Source organism: Pseudochaenichthys georgianus, chromosome 19 (assembly GCF_902827115.2).
Source record: "Pseudochaenichthys georgianus chromosome 19, fPseGeo1.2, whole genome shotgun sequence".
NCBI classification, from domain to species: Eukaryota; Metazoa; Chordata; class Actinopteri; order Perciformes; family Channichthyidae; genus Pseudochaenichthys; species Pseudochaenichthys georgianus.
The window spans coordinates 21,021,940-21,045,011 of record NC_047521.1 but is presented as its reverse complement, the minus strand read 5'-3'; the positions used below and the strand labels follow the sequence as shown (position 1 = coordinate 21,045,011).

Below are 23,072 nucleotides of genomic sequence, written 5' to 3'. Positions count from 1 at the left end.
ACTTTGTAAACACATTCAGATATATTTGTTAATTAAAAATATTTTATTTCTTGTACAAATAAAGTCTGAATGTAATGCGAAAAAATTCTTCAGTCATCATATTGTTCCCTCACATAATGATAATAATAATGATAACAAGAATCATACACATTAAGATGAACACAATGTTATACATTAAATAAAATCTAAAGATTACTATGAATTTATATTAAAATATAGGCTTACATGTTTTTCATATTTACAGTTTAGCAAAATATAGCATGTAGATTTAGTTATTAATTATAAGTACATAAAAGACTGATGATCAGTACTGTCAAGTTGTCTAGTTTATGTTTTTTTGTTGAGGAAACTCTCGGAGTGCAGTGGCGTTGGCGTAAATCATGTCTTCAGTATTCTCATAGATGTTCTCCTCAGTATTCTCATAGATGTTCTCTTCAGTATTCTCATGAGGCTGCAGGCAGTCCATGATGCAGTGGTGCAGGAACATGTACTGAGACTGAAAAACACAAACCAAATCTGTGGGTCATGTGGAAAGCAAAACTTTGCGGGTAATTGTTAATTCTCACACTGTGCTCTGGGTGATACTTCCTTAAAGATGTTTATCATAATTCTCTAATAATGTAAGCCAAGCTTTTTGTGTTTGGACTTATTAACATTTATAATTACACAGAATGTAAAAGTATTTTGTAAACACACACATATGTGCAGTGACACATACATTAATACATTGTTATTGTGTCATTCTGGTAACATTTCTACATTAGTAGGTTAAATGCGGAACTGTAAAAGACAACTGTTAAAAATGTACATCTACGTGGAAAAATACGCAAAGCTTAAACTTGCTATAGAACAGTGCTTGTACTGTTTCACTACCTGTTTCCAAAAATCAAAAGATTATAAAGGGTACCTAAAGAAGTCATAGCTCAGAATGAGGGTTAGTTTTACCTCAGTTTGCACCATGTGTGGGCGACTCAGTCTCATCTTGTGCACAAAGCCATTGATGCCCACCGCTCTTTCTTTCTCTAGCTGCTGAAGCAGCACATCCAAGGCCATGATAGTGCCTGTCCTCCCCACTCCAGCACTAAAAGAGAGACATGCAGCAAAAGGTATGATAGTCACCATCATGTAGTCCCATAAGTCCTGAGCAACTATTCACTTTATACTGACATGAAAATTCAGCTGGTAAGTTTCAAAAGCTGATATTTTATTTAAAATGTGTATGCATATCTATATCATATGATGTAGCAGTAAGCTATTAATTTGACCTAACTACAGGGCTCCTGTCTTTGACCTTTGTCTGATTTCTTGTTCCACTGAATTGTTTTTTAAACAAAACTGCCAAAAGAATAGCATAGGTTACTCTCCTGACGTAAAACTTGTACCTGCAGTGAACCACAGTTGGTGCTCCAGCCCCGTCTCTCTCTATGTGCCGTCTCACCAGTCCTCTGAACTGGATCAGCACTTCTGTGCCCTCAGGGACTCCGTGGTCAGGCCAGGCAGTGAAGTGAAAATGTTTCACTGTGCGCTCCTCTGAGTTGTTCCTCTGTGAAGACGATGCAAATAGAGGAACTCAAATACAGTAAATATTTGTGTTGAGCAAATATATTTCAAGTTCTCAAGCATTATCCTCTATAAAAGCATATGTGCACAAACTCAAACAAGCTTATTTTATGAAACATTAAATAGTTATCTGTGACTTGGAAACATATTAATAAGAAGCCTATTGAGTTACATCATAAACATTGAAGAGGGTTTCATACATTTTTCACTCTAAATTCCCTCAAAGTCCAGTCGGGCTCCTGCCGCTCAGACCTAAGTGTTACTATCAGCTCTCCCTGAGGCACAGGCGTACTGTCTGCAGGCCAATACTGTTCACACTTCGTCTAGGAAAAAAAACGTAATGAAAAATAGGTTATTGAAGTTGTGGCAATACGTGTGAATGCAGTCACCATTAGCAAATTATTAACACTGACTCACTGAATGAAGTTTTGTACTTCCTTTAAAATCTGGCTTTAAAACTTTTTTCAAATGTCCCTGTTGACTTACCCTTCCTCCTTCAGTGCAATTGGTTACCATAACGATGCCTCTCACTCGTTGTTCCCAGATCATCCTCCAGAAATGATTGACTGTTGTGGGCAGAGGACCCTGACAGGCAATGTAGTCTTTGCTGCTGTTGTAACCCTGAAAAGCAATCGTCATTACATGAAATCCCAGAGAATCAGCATTAATTGCTAGATTGAGAGAGAATGAACGTTCATGCAGGGTTTTCATTGTTTATTAACCATTTACTTGCATAAGTGGCAATTATGCACTTATGCAATTATGCAAGTGCAATTATGCACTTTGCCGTTATTAAGCACTACCTACCGGCATGTAACTGGCGTTAATGTAGTCAGAGTTTCCATTGGGATTGGGAGTATCTAGCTTCACCCGACACCAGTCATCTAGGACGAAGAAAAGATGGTTTAACTGCAACAACACACCACAACAAAATAGACGTTGTTTCGGATGAGTCAGTGGATCTGGACCATTTCATGAGTCTCTATTGCTCACGATGTCCCGGTCCAGAGGACAGGCTTACATGGCAGAACATTGTTGAAACGGTTCCTGGGTTTGTTCTCGGGTAGAGTGGCTGCATTTCGTGTTTGATCGGTGCCAACAGGAATGAGGCTCTGCATGGAGGATGGCAGATGACATGGCATGAGATTAAGACAAAGGTCAATAGAAGGAAATTAAAACATTAAAGTTGTTCCCTCATAAGCAAAAATAGGAAGACAGCTGAGGAAGAACAAAACACAATTTGCTATTGTATGTACCTCATATTCCTGGCTGAAACCTCGGTTTTCATCCACGCCTAATTGGTAGAAATGGTCTGGAAACTTTGCCACAGGAAAAGCTCTGAAATAGAAAAACATAATGGCAATATTTGAATTGATATCACGTGTTAATGATATGTAAGACCATTGACATACATTAATATTAAAGAACATTGACGTTAATTGTAAATAGAAAATATCTTTACACATGGAAACCCTCTTATTCTTTCAAATTAAACAACACATAATTTATGTTTTCAATATATTGAAAGTGTATTAAAGAATATAAAGATATGATTACGTATACTTACTTGCTCTTTTCTTTGGATTGTCTGGAACCACCAATAAATTGCTTTTTTCTGCTTTGGGAAATAAGCAAAGAGGGAGTCTGATTTAGACGAATTTAGTTAATTTCAGGAAGATAATCTAACTATAGTCACTGAGGTGGCACCAACCTGATAATATCCGGTCTTTTTAGAAAAATAAAGACAACCAGACAGGCCAGGACCGCAAAAATCAGAACAGCAAAGAATGACCCAGCAATTACTCCTACAAGAAAATGATTCTGGATTAAATACTTGGTAACATCCAGTAGATACTCAGCACAGCAGACATTATAACCACACAAAAAGCAAGTCATTTAAAAGATGCCAAACAGCAAAATAATAAGTAACTCGATTTTAACAGGATAACAACTGGTGACTTCTAGAATTGTGTGAGTAACATTCTGTTTTTAGACTTCTCTGTTTCAGTGTGTGTACTCTGTATAAATGCTCTGTAGTTGATCTGACTGAAATTGTGATTTTAAATCTCAAAACCGTTACAGTATCTGTTAGGCAGAAACTTGGGACAAGTAATTTGACTGAAACCTTAAAACTGAACTAACTGACTGCTAGGGTTAACTTTGATTTAAACATTTGTAGAATACTAAGAGCTTTATTGAGTAGGTGTAACTGTATTAAGGGTTAAACTCATAACTTTATAACTTAGGGTTTAATGTAATTGTAAAACCATTGGGCCACTGAAAAGATACTATAGCAACTCAAGCCAGTCTCGATTTCCTTTTGAGGGCCACCAGCTGCAGAGAGCTAACTAATTAAAGGGACGTGGCCTCACAGCTGTGAGAACTCAGCAATCAGGTTTCCATTTAGGTAGCACTTTCCTGGAGCGTCAGCTTCAGCGTCAGACAAAGGTGTCCTGCGGGAGTCACGAGGGAGGCAAAGAGGAGGCAAATCCTACTTTGATTGAGCTAAGTATCGCTGGTGTTTTATTTAATTGTTTAGCCTCTCATGCTATAATCATGTGTATTTTCTCCATTCCTGTTTATGTGTCTTCTCGCAATTATCACTGGCCCCGTGTATCTCGTAATCGATATAACCGGCCTGCTCTCGTCTATCCCACGTGCTCCACTGAGATCCAACATCTAGTTTCAGGCGGCCTGTGGAACTGCCAGTCAGCTGTTCCTAAGGCCGACTTCATCTCTGGCTACGCTTCCCTGCAGTCCCTGGATTTCCTTGCTCTCACTGAGACGTGGATTACTCCATCCAACACATCCACCCCAGCAGCTCTCTCCACAGCATATTCCTTCTCCCATACACCCAGACCCACTGGCAGAGGAGGTGGCACTGGTATCCTGCTCTCTCCCAAATGGAGCTTTTCCCTCTTCAAGCTACCTAACTTCACTCCTTCCACCTTTGAATTCCATGCCGTCACAGTAACCCATCCTATACAATTAACCATTGTTGTTCTCTACCGTCCACCAGGCGCCTTGGGGGACTTCTTGGAGGAATTAGATAATCTCCTCTCACACATCCCTGAAACTGGCCCTCCCGCTGTACTTCTCGGAGACTTCAACCTCCAGACAACCGCTCCACACATCCGATCACTTCTTCATTTCATTCTCTCTACCCCTTTCCAAACATAACGAACTAATCTCTTCTCATCCTGCACCTGTCCGCCGTAACCTTCGTTCCCTCTCCCCCTCTACCTTTGCCTCATCAGTGCTCTCAGCCCTCCCTTCCTCTGACTCGTTCCAACTCCTACCTCCAAACTCTGCTGCAGAAACTCTCCTCTCTACTCTCTCATCCTCTCTGTCCTCTCACATCTCGGCAGGCTCGTCAGTCCCCTCCTGCTCCCTGGCTAAATGACGCACTGCGTGCTAATAGAACCGTCCTTCGGGCAGCAGAGCGGAAACGGTGGAAATCCAAACACTGTGATGACCTCCTAACCTATCAGGCTCTCCTCTCCTCTTTCTCTGCTTCGATCTCTCAGGCAAAAAGCACTTTCTTTCAAGATAAGATCCAATCTTCCTATTCTAATCCCAAAAAACTATTTTCCATCTTCTCCTCCCTCCTGGACCCCCCCAAAGCCCCTTCCCCCTCCTCCCTTCTGTCAAGCGACTTTGTTAACCACTTTGAAAAAAAGGTTGATGATATTCGCTCTTCTTTTTCTGACTCACCTTTACTCACCGCTGGGTCACCAGACCCTCCTTTCACCCACACACTGACCTCCTTTTCCCCTCTCTCTCCAAGTGAGGTTCTTACCCTCATTACCTCTGCCCGCCCTACCACCTGTCCTCTGGACCCTATCCCTTCAAACCTCCTTCAGACTATCGCTCCTGATATTCTACCGTTTCTCACCCATTTCATCAACACTTCTCTAACTTCTGGTCACTTTCCAAACAGTCTCAAGGAGGCAAGAGTAAACCCTCTCCTAAAGAAACCCACTCTCAACCCGTCTGATGTTATAAACTACAGACCTGTCTCTCTCCTCCCGTTCCTGTCCAAAACAATTGAACGCGCTGTCTTTAAACAACTCTCCTGTTATCTCCATCAGAACAACCTTCTGGATCCGCACCAGTCTGGTTTCAAGGCAGGTCACTCCACAGAAACTGCCCTCCTTGCTGTCACTGAGGAACTGCACACTGCTAAAGCAGCCTCCCTATCCTCTGTCATCATCCTTTTGGACCTGTCTGCTGCATTCGGCACGGTGAATCATCAGATCCTCCTTCGCACTCTCCAAGAACTTGGAGTTTCAGGCTCTGCACTGTCCCTCATCACCTCATACCTCAAAGACCGCACCTACAGGGTTACTTGGAGAGGGTCGGAGTCCGACCCTTGTCAATTAACTACAGGGGTCCCTCAGGGCTCTGTTCTCGGTCCCCTCCTCTTCTCCTTGTACACAAACTCGCTCGGATCTGTCATTAGCCCGCATGGTTTTTCATACCACTGCTACGCTGAAGACACCCAATTAATTCTGTCCTTTCCCCGCTCAGAGACCCAGGTCGTCGCACGCATCTCTGCTTGTCAAGCTGACATCTCTCAGTGGATGTCTGCTCATCACCTCAAGCTCAACCTTGACAAGACTGAACTGCTTTTCCTTCCGGGAAAAGATTGTCCCACTCTTGACCTAACAATCAACATCGGCACCTCTGTTGCTTCCCCGACTCAGACTGCAAGGAATCTGGGTGTGATACTAGATATGCAGATACACGCTTTACAACATCAGGATGATACGTCCCCAGCTGACCCAGAAAGCCACGCAGGTTCTGGTCCAGGCTCTCGTCAGCTCACGCCTAGACTACTGCAACTCTCTCCTGGCTGGTCTACCTGCATGTGCCACCCGACCTCTGCAGCTCATCCAGAATGCAGCGGCTCGTCTGGTCTTCAACCTTCCTAAATTCTCCCACGCCACGCCGCTCCTCCGCTCCCTCCACTGGCTTCCGGTAACTGCTAAAATCCACTTCAAGACAATGGTACTTGCGTACCATGCTGCGAATGGATCTGGCCCTTCCTACATCCAGGACATGGTTAAACCGTACACCCAAGCACGTGCACTCCGCTCTGCATCAACCAAATGGCTCGCTGCACCCTCGCTGCGAAGGGGACCCAAGTTCCCATCAGCAAAAACACGTGGGTTTGCTATCCTGGCTCCAAAATGGTGGAATGAGCTCCCCATTGACATCAGGACAGCAGATAGCTTACACACCTTCCGGCGCAGACTGAAAACTCATCTCTTTCGACTCCACTTCGAGCGATAGAACTATTAACAAAGCACTTATATACTAATAAAGGACTGGCTTATCTAAAGCCAGTTGAGTAGCACTTGAAATGTTTTTGCTCTATGAAACCTGATGTACTTATATGATTCTGTTTTCTTCAAGTTTGTATTTTGTTGGTCGAACGCACTTATTGTACGTCGCTTTGGATAAAAGCGTCAGCTAAATGCAATATAATGTAAAAATATATTGGTAAACTGTTTCATCAGGATACACTGAAATTGTATTTTTAATAATAAGTAATACAGGAACTTTGACTCACCCCTTGGATCAGTAAGACACGAAAAAACGAATAGTTCATCACTTCTTACATCCCCAGATACTGAAGCTATAGACACCTCATATTTTCTGGCGGGTAGGAATCCAGAAATTTCCAGAGAGTGTTCCCCATTTTCAAGCTTTTTATGAGTTTTCCCTGTGACGTTCACCTCCACTGAAGTCCAGATACCTTCCGGTTTATTCCAGATGATGGACATAGAATAGCCGGCTGCAGAGTACTCACATGAAGATCTTAAATACGGAGGAACTGAGAAAAACAAGTGGATATATATATTTCAATTCAGAAACCACTACACAAACCTGTCTAGCTGTTCACAAGTTCATTGAAAGTTGTTTACTTCCCATAAAAGTCACAATGCAACATACAGTAACACATGATTAGTCAATTTACAGAAAATCCTCTTAAAAACTATAATGCTATTTAATTTGTTTAACTAGTGAGTTTAACTACCCACGACAAGTTTGACCAGTAAGTAATGCTTTCTCAGAGTACAAATTTGCTGCTTATCTGTTTTACTTGTTTGGTATTTACATTTTTTGGGAGATAGTTGATTGTAAAAAAGAGGAGAATTTCACTTTTTAAAGACAAAGAAATGTTAGATTAGATTAGAAGATTAGAATCTTTAATGACCACACAGCCAGGCTGGTGGATTTTCGTGTTCAGTGCAGAGTATTACAGCTTGTTCCATACAATTCAACATACAATAACAAGTACAACACACAGCACAGGGCAAAGACATATCATAACATAAAGTTCAAGGTGTGGTGGATTGTTATTGTTCATTGGGTTATTTAGAGTCCATTTAGTGTCCGTATTGCAAAGGGGAAAAAGCTGTTTTTGAAGCGGTTTTGGCGGACAGTGACCTGTAGCATGTTCCCATTCTTTGGATAATAATTAATAAATGTATTGTTTAATACATTATAATAGCAGCCCATATACTCAATTATTTAAATGCTGAAATCTTGAATCTTACAATTTTAAACATTATGTTAGTACTTCACATTATTGTGGGGAACACAGACAAATATTCAATTCATGTGGAAAGACAGATTTGTACTTACCGATTGTCACAGTGTGTCTACATTGTTCAAATGTCGTGTCATTTTTCTCATATTGAAGGGTCACGTTATAGGTCGCGCCAGGGTAAAGTCCAGAAAATGACACACTGCTATTTCCAGTACTGCCATTCATTTGGGTTGATGTGTTACTGGCTTGTGCACTTGAGAACAAACCTCTAACCGTTCCTTGGATCGATGAGGTAGTTACATGCCAGTTTCCATTTGCACAGTCTATGCCTGAAAAGAATGAGAGAAGAATTGCAGACAAAAAACTTCAGTTTCACAGTTAGCACATCATTCTATAAGATAATCATAATTTGCAAGAACCATGACTGTGTTCATTTTATTTCAAATACCTGTTACTGTGAAGCCTTCATAAGCAATGCTGCTGAGTCCAGAGAACAGTGTAATGACTCTGAATGGATACTCTGTTCCAGGCTCGAGATTTGGGATTGAATGGGACACCTCATCCATGGTTCTACTTTGGAGGATTGTTCTATTTTCCCCATTCATTTCGAGCCGGTAGTCCCAGTCATTTTTCATTCTCTGCCACATCAGGGTTATGTTGGTCACAGAGCGTTCAGTCACATGGACAGAATCCACTGTTGAGGGAACTGAAAACACACACGCCATGTAACAACATGAACACATGTAGGGTTACAGAGAGACACAGGTTTAAATATGCAGTGAATTAAAAAACATTCAGTCCGACATGAGGATTAAGTGTGAGTAATATTCCACGCTTTGAGTCATTGAAAAAGCGCTATAATAAATGTAAGGAATTATTATTATTATTATTATTAACTTTTAGAGACAGTCTTTAAAAGTAAGATGCTTGTTTAGATGTATCCTAGATATTACTATAGAACTGTGTCGTGGTTCCTGTATCAGGCCTATATCAAAGAGGAGAAATCTTACCAGTGTCAGCAAAGTAATTTACTCCAGTGCTTTTGACATTTTCAAATACAGTGAGGAGACTGACATTGTATTTGGTCCCACTTGTGAGGTTTGAGATTACATATTTCACTTTGTCAAATCCCTCTGATGCAGAGACGTTTATCATACTTGTATTGATCACAAGTGTATAATTGAGGATTGCATTCACTTTCCGCCATTGCAGAGTTATACTGGTCTCATTTTGTCCAACTGATTCTAACTCTTCTGCGTTACGGGGAGCTAGGATGTAAGAAACACGATTAGGATTGGTCACAACCTAACATTTGGAAAAACTGCAAGATGTCGATGATAAAACGTTTGGTTTTTGGGAACTTTTCCCCCCAGACAAATAAGTTACATTTAATTCCAGTATTGTATCAATGAAAATTAAGCATATGAAGCGAGGTACACCACAGTTACTGAAAAAATTAAGATTACATATTATTGCAGAGCTTTGCCTATATCATATAAAAACATCTCTGTGACTGCAGTGTAGTTTACTCTAATGCTTAGGACATTTTCAAACACAGTGGAGAGACTGAAATTGTATTTAGTCCCACTTGTGAGCCCTAATATGTTGTATTTAAATGTGTCTTATCCCTCTAATGCAGTGACATTTATCAACATCTCATTGAACATGAGTGAATACTTGAGGATTGTATTCACTTTTTGCCCCTGCACAGTTATAATGGTCTCATTTTGTGATATTAATTGGAAACCTTCTGCACTATGGGGAGCTGGGAAGTAAAGAAACATCATAAATGAACCATAAAACAGGATAGCCAAGATACAACTTTGTGTTTTGTGTAGTCTGCTCCCCCCTAACAATTATACGTTTAATTCAATGTCAGTATTTTATTAATAGGTCAATTATATGAAGCGAGCAACACCCCCTTGAGAAACTTTAAATGACATATCATAAAAGAGCTTGGCCTAATTTAGAGAGAACGTCTTACCTGTTACTGCAGTATAGTTGACTCCAGTGCTATTGACATTTTCAAACACGGTGAAGAGACACAATTCGTATTTAATCCCACTTGTGAGTTCTGTGATTGTTTGTGTCAATAGAGGTTCCTCTGATGCAGGGACATTTATTTCCTTTTCATTAAACACTAGTGTATAATTAAAGATCTTTTTCAAATTGTTCCACTGCAGAGTTATACTGGTCTCATTTTGTCCAACTGATTTGAACTCTTCTGTGTTACGAGGAGCTATGATGTAAAGAAAGACAATAAAGGAACTGCCACAAAAATCAATTTAAAGAATGGTGTGTAGGTTTTTTCCCCAAAACAATGATATGAAAGCTTTAGCGCAAGTTCAATAAGGAAGACCTAACAATGAGTCACTTGCACGTCACTCTATTGCTCTCTCCCCCCTCATTAAATGCGCGGGCGTCACCCCTCAGCAGCCAATTGCTGCACACGTTAAATTCCTTAAATGCCTGCTCTTCCTTCCTGTCAGTTGTCATTTCAGGTGACCACACGCAACCCTCCTCCACCCCTCTCGCCTCCCGTCTCCTCCAGGACAAAGCTAAAACCTTCCTCCTTCAGACCGGTCCCACCTACTTATCACCACCACCAGTGTCTAGACCCCGGGGATTTCATCGGAGCGGTTCTTTCCCTCCTGAATGATTATCCTGCAAACCGGGGCCTAATCGCCAAACACCATTCCATTCTCCTGTTGTATTATCATGGCAATCATTTCATTCATATGACGTGTAACAATAAATATGTATTCCATACATCACGTCTCTCCGGGTTGAACTATAAATTCCAGCATTTTATCAGCAACAGTCAAATAAATGAGCAACAGCCCCGTCACAGAGAAACTTTTATAGACAGAAAACATCTTACCTGTGACTGCAGTGAGGTTTACTGCAGTGCTTTTGACATCTACAAACACAGTGAAGAGCTGGAAGTTGTATTTAGCTCCACTTGTGAGTTTTGAGGTTGTGTGTTTCACTTCAGTATTATCTGATCCTGTGACATTAAACTCCTTTCCATCGAGCCCAAGTCTATAGTTGAGGATTGCATCAACTTTGTCCCACCGCAGAGTTATACTGGTCTCATTTTGTGTAACTGTTTGGAAACCTCCTGCACTAAGGGGAGCTGGGAAGTAAAGAAACATGATGAAGGAACAGTCACAACATCTCCCGACAGGATAAAAGAGTGACAGCATTTCCTGTATAAAATCTTGTATTTGGTGTAGTTCCTTTCCTCAAATACCAAGTTGCATTCAATTCCAGAATGTTATCAATAACAGTCAAATATGAATAGTGAGCAACACCCTGCAGTTAATGAGAAACTTTTATTGACATGTTATAATTGCCTGTATCAGAGTTCAAACATCTTACCTGTGACTGCAGTGAGGTTTACTCCAGTGCTTTTGGCATATTCAAACACAGTGAAGAGCTGGAAGTTGTATTTAGTTCCATTTGTAAGATCTGGGATTGTGTGTTTCACTTCAATATCAGCTGTTGGAGTGACAATAATCTCCTTTCCATTGAGCCCAAGTGTATAGTTGATGATATCGTCAACTTTGTCCCACTGCAGAGTTATACTGGTCTCATTTTGTGTAACTGTTCGGAAACCTCCTGCACTAAGGGGAGCTGAGAAGTAAAGAAACAGGATGAAGGAACAGTCACAAAATTACACAGAAGGATACAAAAATGACAGCATTTCTTGTATAAAACTTTGTATTTGTTGTAGTTCCTTTCCTCCAACAAATAAGTTGCATTCAATTCCAGTATTTTATCAATAACAGTCAAATATGTAAAGTGAGCAACATCCCCCAGTTAATGAGACACTTTAATTTACATGTTATAATTACCTGTATCAGAGGGAAAACATCTTACCTGTGACTGCAGTGAGGTTTACACCAGAGCTTCTGGCATATTCAAACACAGTGAAGAGCTGGAAGTTGTATTTAGTTCCATTTGTAAGATCTGGGATTGTGTGTTTCACTTCAGTATCAGCTGATGCAGGGACATTCATCTCCTCTCCATTGATCACAAGTGTATAGTTGAAGGTTGCATCTACATTTTTCCACCGCAGAGTTATACTGGTCTCCGTTTGTTCAACTGATTTGACATTTTCTGTATTAAGGGGAGCTGGGAATTAAAGAAACATGATGAAGGAACAGTCACAAAATTACACAGAAGGATACAAAAATTACAGCATTTCCTGTATACAACTTTGTATTTGTTGTAGTTCCTTTCCTCCAACAAATAAGTCGCATTCAATTCCAGTATGTTATCAATAACAGTCAAATATGTAAAGTGAGCAACACCCCCCAGTTAATGAGAAACTTTAATTGACATTATAATTGCCTGTATCAGAGTTCAAACATCTTACCTGTGACTGCAGTGAGGTTTACTCCAGTGCTTCTGGCATATTCAAACACAGTGAAGAGCTGGAAGTTGTATTTAGTTCCATTTGTAAGATCTGGGATTGTGTGTTTCGCTTCCGTATCAGCTGATGCAGGGACATTCATCTCCTCTCCATTGATCACAAGTGTATAGTTGAAGGTTGCATCCACATTTTTCCACCCCAGAGTTATACTGGTCTCCGTTTGTGCAAGTGATTTGAAACCTTCTGCATTAAGGGGAGCTGGGAATTAAAGAAACATGATGAAGGAACAGTCACAAAATTACACAGAAGGATACAAAAATTACAGCATTTCCTGTATACAACTTTGTATTTGTTGTAGTTCCTTTCCTCCAACAAATAAGTCGCATTCAATTCCAGTATGTTATCAATAACAGTCAAATATGTAAAGTGAGCAACACCCCCCAGTTAATGAGAAACTTTAATTGACATTATAATTGCCTGTATCAGAGTTCAAACATCTTACCTGTGACTGCAGTGAGGTTTACTCCAGTGCTTCTGGCATATTCAAACACAGTGAAGAGCTGGAAGTTGTATTTAGTTCCATTTGTAAGATCTGGGATTGTGTGTTTCGCTTCAGTATCAGCTGATGCAGGGACATTCATCTCCTCTCCATTGATCACAAGTGTATAGTTGAAGGTTGCATCCACATTTTTCCACCTCAGAGTTATACTGGTCTCCGTTTGTGCAAGTGATTTGAAACCTTCTGCATTAAGGGGAGCTGGAAATTAAAGAAACATGATGAAGGAACAGTCACAAAATTACACAGAAGGATACAAAAATTACAGTATTTCCTGAATAAAATATTGTATTTTGTGTAGTTAATTTCCTCAAAAAAATAAGTCGCATTCAATTCCAGTATTTTATCAATAACAGTCAAATATGTAAAGTGAGCAACACCCCCCAGTTAATGAGAAACTTTAATTGACATGTTATAATTGCCTGTATCAGAGTTCAAACATCTTACCTGTGACTGCAGTGAGGTTTACTCCAGTGCTTCTGGCATATTCAAACACAGTGAAGAGCTGGAAGTTGTATTTAGTTCCATTTGTAAGATCTGGGATTGTGTGTTTCACTTCAGGATCAGCTGTTGCAGTGACATTCATCTCCTCTCCTTTGATCACAAGTGTATAGTTGAAGGTTGCATCCACATTTTTCCACCGCAGAGTTATACTGGTCTCCGTTTGTTCAACTGATTTGACATTTTCTGTATTAAGGGGAGCTGGGAATTAAAGAAACATGATGAAGGAACAGTCACAAAATTACACAGAAGGATACAAAAATTACAGCAAAAGATTGTATTTTGTGTAGTTAATTTCCTCAAAAACATAAGTCGCATTCAATTCCAGTATGTTATCAATAACAGTCAAATATGTAAAGTGAGCAACACCCCCCAGTTAATGAGAAACTTTAATTGACATTATAATTGCCTGTATCAGAGTTCAAACATCTTACCTGTGACTGCAGTGAGGTTTACTCCAGTGCTTTTGACACCTTCAAACACAGTGAAGAGCTGGAAGTTGTATTTAGTTCCATTTGTAAGATCTGGGATTGTGTGTTTCGCTTCAGTATCAGCTGATGCAGGGACATTCATCTCCTCTCCATTGATCACAAGTGTATAGTTGAAGGTTGCATCCACATATTTCCACCCCACAGTTATACTGGTCTCCGTTTGTGCAAGTGATTTGAAACCTTCTGCATTAGGGGGAGCTGGGAATTAAAGAAACATGATGAAGGAACAGTCACAAAATTATACAGAAGGATACAAAAATTACAGTATTTCCTGTATAAAATATTGTATTTTGTGTAGTTAATTTCCTCAAAAAAATAAGTCGCATTCAATTCCAGTATTTTATCAATAACAGTCAAATATGATAAAATGACATTATAATGGGCCTTCATACAAGTCTGCACTATAATACAAGTCAATACAGACAAGAGATACAGGGCAGGGGCTCAAACTTACGAGTCATTGTGTTTGTAAGGCTTGTTGATGAAGTGGTTGGAGTTTCGCTTGATGATGTTGCCTCTCCTGTTGTGCCCAATGTGTATGTTGTTGATGCTGCTGTGGTCGTCTCAGTAATGCCCTAAAAAAAAAAAGGAATCGTTGGAAAACATTGAGAATAGACTAACCCGCAAAAAGTATAATTTCATACAGTCCAACATTTCCAGAAGTGTTTAACTGACTCATAGCAGAGATAACTCTAATGCAATATGTGAGTATCCCAAAGCAATTACATTTATGCTGTTATAATCTATATTATATTGTTACATGAACAATTGTGAACGGCAGTGTGCAAGAAGGTTAAAATACACTCCTCGTCAACAATCTTTCCTTCATCACGTACATCTATTACATGAAACTTCAGGAAATGAACCATTTAAGATCTTTACATTTAAATTATGGCCAGAAAATTGTTGTAGCATTTTACAATCACAAATATATGCTACTTAAAAAGATGGCAAATGATTCATTCACTGCTTGCTAAAAATAATAACAAGCAAATCCGGATCTACATTCCCTACTATATTATAACATTCAAAATTATAAGTATTCTTATAAATACAGACAATAATACAAGAGATTATCAAGTTACATTTCTTTGTCTGAAATATATAATAAATAAAATACAATTTGTTGAGGTATAGCTTGTTTTATGATTTACGTTAAGTTATTTCCTCATTTATCTTTTTTCTCTAAGGAAGTCAGTAAAAACCGATTACTGACAAAAGACAAAATTAACTCATATTTCACCATCTACAAAAAGTCCATTCTTATGTTGTGCATCTCTATTTTTCTGTAGATACGGATATTTCCGGCAATGCGTTTCACTGTCTAACCGTTATGGTTATGATTCATATCATGCATTGAACCATTGCTGTGGTTTTTACGCTTTTCCTTTGTTGAGGGTACCTATTCTTTGAAAAAGGTGAAACATGTGATCACTGTCAGAACATAAATATTTAAAAAAAGGCACTTACCCAAAGCAGACTCAGGAAGAGACACAGCAGAAAGTGGTCCGAGGTGATTTTGAAAGATAAAGTCTCCATCGTAATCACGGTTCATTAAGCTACACACATGCTATGAACCTGTACAATTCCTTTGTTGTCCCAAGACCAACTTCAAGTTTCTATTGTCAGTACTGCCACGGGTGTGTTGACAAAAACAACACTTAAGTTGCCGAAGAATTTTTCCGCCGCTTGCCTGACGCAGTCCAATATTAACTTTATTCCAGTGGTGTTGACTTTTAATTCTTAACCATGTCCTCCTTCTCTAACCTCTGATCCCCTCTCATATTGGTGAGAGACTAAGTAAATAGCTGCTTCTCCTTTTTGGCCTTGTACAACCATAGAGACCTTTTCCCCGCCTGCTACTTCCTTATTAACGGTCATAACGTGCTACTTGTCAAAGGTAAGTCAATGAACTACGTTTATTGGTGGTAATTGCTTAACATCTACTGTTTTTTACATTACCAGCTTCATGTATGTGACGGCCTGTGTTTTTTTATGATGTGTAAATAAAAATTGACAAATGTTTTATGAACACAGGCCAAGCTTTCAAAAGTGGTGCTCAAGATAAATTATATTTGTTTTGTTTTCTAACTTTTTTAAAGGATTATTTTAATTATTGCTAATAAGTAGTTACATAACTGTCTTGTCTCTTCAGTTGGGCTGGTTTCACAGAGCAGTCCGTTTTCTTTTAGTTTCTGTCTCGGAAGGCTGTCATATTTATAGCTTCCTTGTGGTTAAGATCTATAAGGAACTACGAGCAAAAAACATCACCAGCTACATTTCATCACAACAGAACCTGAAGTCATGACAGTTTTGTGCAATAAAAGTGCTGGTTTATCAGATCAAATGTTATCTAATGTTTTTAATTGGGGAAACATAAGGAGGAAATTACCTTTATAAATGATCATATTTTTATTATTTCTTGGTATAACATAATCTCACACAATAAATAGAACTTCCGTGTTAGATATTGAGCTTAACCAGTACTTGTAATAAAAATCATTTGAATTCATCAAGCAAACTTACTGTAGTCTATTTCATATCTGTCCCCTTCTGCAGGATAATGTAACATTTTAGAATCTGCAGTCTTAATAAACTATTTAAAATGTAAAATGGAGCTCCTGTTTTGTGAGTCTTAATCCATTTAGACATCCAATTCAATTGTAATTTGAAGTATGTTTTAATTTCAATCTATCAAAGTCTGAATCAGGCTGAAAGGATATGAGGTCCTACTGTGCACCATGTGTATCTGTACACAACTAGATACAGGGTTTCCCACACATAGACTTTACTTGGGCGGGCCGTCCAGGTATATTAACGGCCGCACAAGTATATTTCGTGACCCATTTAGTTGTTTTCTTTTATAAATAATAAAAAAATATGTATTATGTCCAGGGAGGCTGTGGCGTAGTGGACTAGTGTGTTGGTGTTCGGATCAGGGGAGCACTGGTTCAAACCCCACTGCAGTCAGCATGTCGTTGTGTCCCTGGGCAAGACACTTCACCCCAAATTGCTCCTGTGAGATTGGCCACAGTGTTGAGTATGTAAGTCGCTTTGGATAAAAGCGTCTAACAAGTAACATGTAATGTATTGTGAATGCAACGCTGCGCAAATGGGTCTGCCTCACACAGGGTGACTGGCTCTCACACTGAAACAAGTTTCAGTGTTTTTTCGTATTGGCCATGATTTTATGATTATTGAAATGTATACAGTTCTGTTTCATATGGGTGTTCCTGTTCCCATAGATGTAGTCTCTTTATTTTCCCCTCAAAATGCACAAGATTGATGCATTTAACTCAAATAAAAAAATCTTACCGGGGGAGCATGCCCCCGGACCCCCTAGAGGATTTGAGGTCCACCCCCACTTAAAATCACATGGACAGGTTCCTAAATACATTTACAATTTTATTTAAATAGTAACCCATGTCCATATATTTATTTGTGGGTAGTAGATTTAAACTATAGGGCTATCACTATGGGCAGCAACGCTGTAAATATTGACAAATAAAACCAGCAAAATGGCACAAAAAAAACTGGTAGTTACCTGGCTGGGTGTATAATTTCTGGCCCGACTTATTGTCTTGGTCCGGCCCTGGCTGTACCTGTCCACTCTGCCATCGCGTGAAGGGTCTGCTCACAAGCGACCAACAGAAAGGTTAATGTTTTTGTTGCACGTCACCTCACCTTACCGACCCCCCCACACAGATCTGAAAGTATATTTCAGATCTGAAAGTATATTTCAGATCTGTGGGAAACACTGAGACACATTCCTGTACATGTATATTCCTCTTATCCTCTACACTTAATCTGTTTCTCTTTAAATCAGTGCTTTTCTCTTGGACTGGTGTTGAGAACCTTATTATCACAGCTGTTTCAGTTCCCTTGTGAGTGGCACACCCTCCCGGATTGATTGCGGCATGATCACTGTGCAGTCATTGTGTTTGTTCATGTAACTTTGAAATAAATGTAAACAGCAGTATATGGTCCCTTTTATTCAAAACATTAAAACTAGTAGCTGTAACATTTGGTCGTGTACTGTATGCATTGTGTTTAGGTTTGGGTAAACAAACACTCTATGATGTAATTCGTCCCACACACAGGAGAGGGCAGTAGAGATGCACACAAGGATGCACATAAAAGACCTAACTAGCTTACGTTAGCCAGAGGAGGGTCTCTGGTTCTTTTTTTGTAAACAAGATAAAGCCAGTCAGCGTTACTTGTACTGACAGGTGAGTGACCAACAGCAAAATGTGACATTGTAATGTAACTAACTAACTGTGCCAACTGTCATACTTGTCGTTTACATCAACTAATTGTAATGCTAATTAAGTGCTAACAGCTTGTAGCTTCGGCTAACTTTCAGTGATAAATGTGAAGATAGCGTCAGTCACTATTTCCAGTTTATTGAGTTCTGGGCTTTTGTGGTACGGCTCATGTCTTTGCTTAATCTAACTGTAGAGATCTTCATTTCTCAGCAAACACAACGTTTTAGTGTTCGCGTAACCTTGTTGACTATAGGCACATCCCACCTGAACTCAATTGACTTCATAAACACATGACCACAGCGTGGCTGATGTTTTACTGAAGCCGTTAAACACCGGGTGCATAAAAGCTGACAAGCACAGACGCAAACATCCTATATTAGCTCACTTCACTGGGAGAGTGAACAACACAAGCATTTGGTAGCCAAGTTAGCTGGAAAAGATGAGAGGTAAGATATCCCTTTGTCCTCTGTACTGCTCTGTGCTACAACACGACAGACACGATTATCTGTCTGAAGTTTAGTAGTGGTTTTATCCAAACTGGAGTTGGTTTACCTATATACCAGTCACATTGATTGCAATATGTTTTTGTCTTTTAGAAATGCAGTCCACCGTCAAACAAAACCTCCATGCGGAGACTGAAGGAGACGTCAACAAACTCATCAACCTGAAGCTCAATGCATCCTACGCCTACCTTTCTCTGGTAAGATTTATTTAAGAGTAGCGTTAAAGGTCAACAGTATACCACCAGTGCTTATATGACTTGTGACATTTCATATCAAATCAAGTTTTATTTATATAGCACATTTATAAACGATTTTTGGTCGAGCCAAAGTGCTGTACATATAATAAAAATAGCCTACAGTAGAGACACTTTACAGCAAATACAACAGCACAGACTGTTCAGAATATCAGTATGAGAAAAACGACATCCTCTATCCTATTTGTCATGCTTTGTTGTCAGATTGGTGTGTCCGGGCCTTCATTAAAAGGCCCTGACACACCAAGCCGATTTCGGCCTACTCAGATTGGTGTGTCTTGTCGGCCCTGCAGCGGAGGCTGTCGGCAAAATAAATCAATAAACTGATTGGCTGTTCAGCTTAGCGAAACACTATTTGCCTGAATGGGAATGGAGCAGTACTTAAGTAAATGTACTTTGTTACTGTCCAAAATCTGCCAATCATTTTAATGTTGTAGCTGTAGTTATGTAGGCACACTTTTTTTTCTTAACGCTGTGTGATTAAAAGAATAAACACAAATAGCAGGATAGGCACACATATTTGCTATATCTTGCCCCACTGAAAAGGCACTGCACCGATACTGTTAAAAATATTGGCATAGTGCAGCTTGGCTCGAGCTGTAGCATGTAGCTATTTGTTGTTTGTATATATCACGCAGTCTGTCTTCCGGTTGCCTCTTTTAAATGACGAATACACACTACCGACGCCTGCTGGTGGGAGAGTTACGGCCCGTCCACACTGCGGCGTGCGTTGAAGCTTCAACGCTTCTGCCCATTCACTTTGAATGGGGTGACGTCACACTTTGCCGAACTGTATTGTTGCTCGCTTCAAAAGTAGAGCAATGTTCAACTTTTGAAGCTTCGACGGAAGCGTCAGCCAATCAAATCATATGCCAGTACAAGCTCTAGCCAATCAAACCGTGTGCTTGTGTGTCCGGGGCGGGAGATTCATGTGATTGGTTGTTGGTCGAGCTTCAGACACGCCCGCCGGCAAGCTTCAATGCACGCCGCCGTGTGGACGCTGCGTTATTGAGACTCACGCATGCGCAGTGCGTACGTGCTAATTGGCCGTCGGCTGAAGTCTTTGCGGTGTGTTCCAGTGCGACTTTTTGGCCAAGACGCAGGAGATGTGAGGTGACACAACAGTCGGGTCCGTCGGGACGTGTTATTTGGTGTGTCAGGGCCTGTGCACAGAAATACCTGTGTTTGCACAGAAATAAACAATAGAGCTAGCCCTCTTTGAAAGTTTGTGACTGCACTGTAATCGTTAAATGCTTTATTTTTATCATCTCTTGTAGGGGATGTATTTTGACAGGGATGATGTTGCACTGCCTAAATTCTCCACGTTTTTTCTGGAGCGCTCCATGAAAGAGAGGGATCAGGCTGAGAAGCTGCTGGAATATCAGAACATGAGAGGCGGCCGAATTTTGCTTCAGACTATTGCTGTGAGTCCAGTTTTTGTGGTGTCATTTTCAAGCCTTTATTTTAAAAAACGTGTACATATATTCATCTAAATATCAACTTTCTATTTTAGAAACCAAGTAGAGAGGATTGGAGAGGTGGTCTGGATGCAATGTCTTTTTCCCTGGACTACCAGAAGGTTCTCAACACTTGTATCCTTGATGTGCACCGCAGAGCTGGCACCCATACTGACCCTCACGTAAGTGGCACTGTTAGATGGATATAAATGCTACTTGTTCTCAGGTGATTGTCAAGCTTACAGATAGTAAATACGTTTAAAAAAAAAAAAGCTACTCTTGATACTTTTTTGCACAAGAATATTATGCAAAATCAGTCCGTTAGGGTTGTTTGTTCTATTAAATATTAACAGTTTCCCAGTACCCCCTTGTATAGTATGTTTACCATCTTACTCACTTTTTCCTGTCTTTCTTTTCTGTCTTTCTTCTTTTGTAGCTGTGTGACTTTCTCGAGCAGCACTTCCTCCCAGACAGCCACGACACCATCAAGAAGCTGGGCGATTACATTGGCAGTCTGACCCGCATCACTGCGTCCGAGACACACGGTCCAATGGGAGAATACCTCTTTGATAAACACACACTGTAAAGGTCAAACCATTACAGTAAAGGATGCTCGACATTTTGAAATGATGCATAGTGTCAAGAGAGCAAAAGTCTCTCTTCTCCGTTAAGAAAAGTATACAATATTTTCAGATTAGCACAAACTTTATTCTTGTACCAATGGCACAAGAGAAACTTAAAGCTAAAAAACAGAAATACCTCATTTTGTCAGAAAACCACAGTTGAAAATAATGTTCTCAATAATATAGTGTTGAAACCACATTTTTCTTCAGTTATTAAAAAATACTCATTTAAATTCATGTGTCATGTGTTCCAGTGTCAGAGGTTTATTCTTCACATATCTTTGTAAATTGATACTATTTTTGAAATAATTGGAGTCAAAGATTTAGAAAATCATTGAATAAAGACTGATTGTGCTATATCTTTGTTGTCAGTCTTTTTTACAACTGTATGTTCAGATAGACTATCTGATCCTACATGCAGTCCAAACACAGTCTGTACTTTTCCCGATGTCATGTCAGCGACTCCCTATAGAACATTGTAAAGATAATGTTGGGACTTTGCTTAGTCACTGCTGGGGGGAGCTTCATTTGTAACATTAGGCTACCAGTGTGTGGTTAAAAATGACCATGCTGCTTCTTTAGTAAATTACATGTTTCAGCAAAGATACGATTTAGTTGCAGGAGGGTTTGAAACAGTTCTTCACAGCAAGGCGTGGTCTTTTAATGTTTCAGTTGGGGTCTAGACCAGCAGTTCTGAAACACACCCAAGATAAATGCTACGAATGTGTTGTGTTGTACAGTTGTGAAAAACATATTTGATTATTATTCTATTGAATTAGTTCAGAATCAAAGAAAAAAACGTGACTAAATGAGAGCAACAGTGTTTACAAAACTATTAGGGTCTCTACTATTGTTGTGTATACTTCATTTCAATCTTTATTTCGAACAGATTAAAAAAAATAACAAATGTGAAAAACAGAATACCGTATTGTTAAAATACAGTATTTATCCACATTCATGATATTTATATATTAAAAAAAAAAGAAATCTTAATAATAAATCATGTGTCCGAAAGGGAGCAGGAGGAAGCAAATGCTTATTAATTCCCACCCCTTACTTGATCAATGATTGTTCTTTAAATCATTATGCAAGTTATTCCTACTTACATTTACTTGAAATCTTAGGGAGTGACATCGTATTGAAAGTCCTGTTAATTAGCTGACTCGAAAGGCGGCGTGTTGACAAAACACTCTTACAGAGGGAATAAAATCAAACCAATGTTATTATAGTGTTCTTAATATAGTTCGCTATCTGTGTTTTTTTAATTTTTGTTTTACTTGTGTATGCACCACGACACCTAGTCAAATTCCTCGTACGTGTCAACCTACCTGGTAATAAACCCGTTTCTGATTCTGATAGAATAAGTATTATATTGTGCTCTTTTTTCCATTTTCCCTATGCAGTTTAGTTAGTTATCTATTAGAGGAGGCTGTTGCATGTTGGATTGGAGCCACTGAGATCTCCAGATGTAGCAGTGCAAACATGTGGCAGCGAGCCTGGGATTACTGTTCAGTGCTTTAAATGTGGTTGTACAGTAAAGCGATAAACCAGGGGATGGGGAGGGTGGAATATCCACTCTCAGTGAGAGTTGTTGGTAGATTGCCGATTGACAGCGAGGACAGTTATGCTGAGGGGATTAGTGTAGGCCTAATGTATTGCAATCTCTTCAATCTAATGGATAAACATAACCACCACTGCCATGTTTCCTCAGTCTAATGAAAAGTCACAGCTCACAAGGAGAAGCCCTAAAACGGTTAAAGGTGTTTTAAATGTAAGTAATTTAAGAAAAAGTGGCTGTTGCTCTCTATGCACCTTCGTTCAGAGACATACAGCAACAGATGTGTTGTCAGCGCTCTAGTATCCGGAGGGGGGGGGGGGGGATTAAATCACGACGCAGCTCTAGTGATTTGCCAGCGCTTTAGCTT

The 23,072-nt window shown here is 39.7% G+C and overlaps 3 protein-coding genes across 7 annotated transcripts; 1 reads left to right on the top strand and 2 right to left on the bottom strand.

Annotated features, from left to right (window-relative positions):
* Positions 1–24: 24 nt before the first annotated feature.
* On the bottom strand, positions 25–21,004 carry LOC117464712 (receptor-type tyrosine-protein phosphatase H-like). 3 transcript variants are annotated; one of them, XM_034107300.1, is made up of 23 exons: positions 20,922–21,004; positions 17,590–17,675; positions 14,500–14,620; positions 13,989–14,243; positions 13,501–13,755; positions 13,000–13,254; positions 12,501–12,755; positions 12,002–12,256; positions 11,501–11,755; positions 11,001–11,255; positions 8,568–8,825; positions 8,215–8,448; positions 7,136–7,399; positions 3,272–3,365; positions 3,128–3,178; positions 2,817–2,898; positions 2,582–2,672; positions 2,368–2,444; positions 2,047–2,181; positions 1,761–1,883; positions 1,383–1,543; positions 946–1,081; positions 25–496 (listed from the first exon to the last, which is right to left on the bottom strand). In XM_034107300.1, exons 3-23 carry the CDS (start codon positions 14,504–14,506, stop codon positions 323–325), a joined length of 3,672 nt encoding a protein of 1,223 aa, XP_033963191.1. In that variant the 5' UTR covers positions 14,507–14,620; positions 17,590–17,675; positions 20,922–21,004; the 3' UTR covers positions 25–322. The 3 variants fall into 3 exon arrangements, with proteins under 3 accessions (XP_033963191.1, XP_033963190.1, XP_033963189.1); XM_034107299.2 differs by lacking the exons at positions 17,590–17,675; positions 20,922–21,004 and adding an exon at positions 15,516–15,766 and having other exon boundaries at positions 3,128–3,175; XM_034107298.2 differs by lacking the exons at positions 17,590–17,675; positions 20,922–21,004 and adding an exon at positions 15,516–15,765.
* Positions 8,833–10,395, bottom strand: LOC139435846 (tenascin-like; the record flags this gene model as incomplete). The annotated part of the gene is made up of 2 exons (XM_071206828.1): positions 8,833–9,387; positions 10,104–10,395. Coding segments are annotated over 2 exons (570 nt in total), but the record flags the coding sequence as incomplete, so codon positions are not given.
* On the top strand, positions 15,861–21,506 carry LOC117464733 (ferritin, middle subunit). 3 transcript variants are annotated; one of them, XM_034107363.2, is made up of 5 exons: positions 15,861–15,945; positions 18,907–19,010; positions 20,345–20,491; positions 20,581–20,706; positions 20,961–21,506. In XM_034107363.2, the coding sequence occupies exons 2-5, from the start codon at positions 18,909–18,911 to the stop codon at positions 21,108–21,110; spliced, it is 525 nt and encodes a 174-aa protein (XP_033963254.1). In that variant the 5' UTR covers positions 15,861–15,945; positions 18,907–18,908; the 3' UTR covers positions 21,111–21,506. The 3 variants fall into 3 exon arrangements, with proteins under 3 accessions (XP_033963254.1, XP_033963253.1, XP_033963252.1); XM_034107362.2 differs by lacking the exon at positions 15,861–15,945 and adding an exon at positions 18,147–18,274; XM_034107361.2 differs by lacking the exon at positions 15,861–15,945 and adding an exon at positions 18,542–18,756.
* Positions 21,507–23,072: the final 1,566 nt, after the last annotated feature.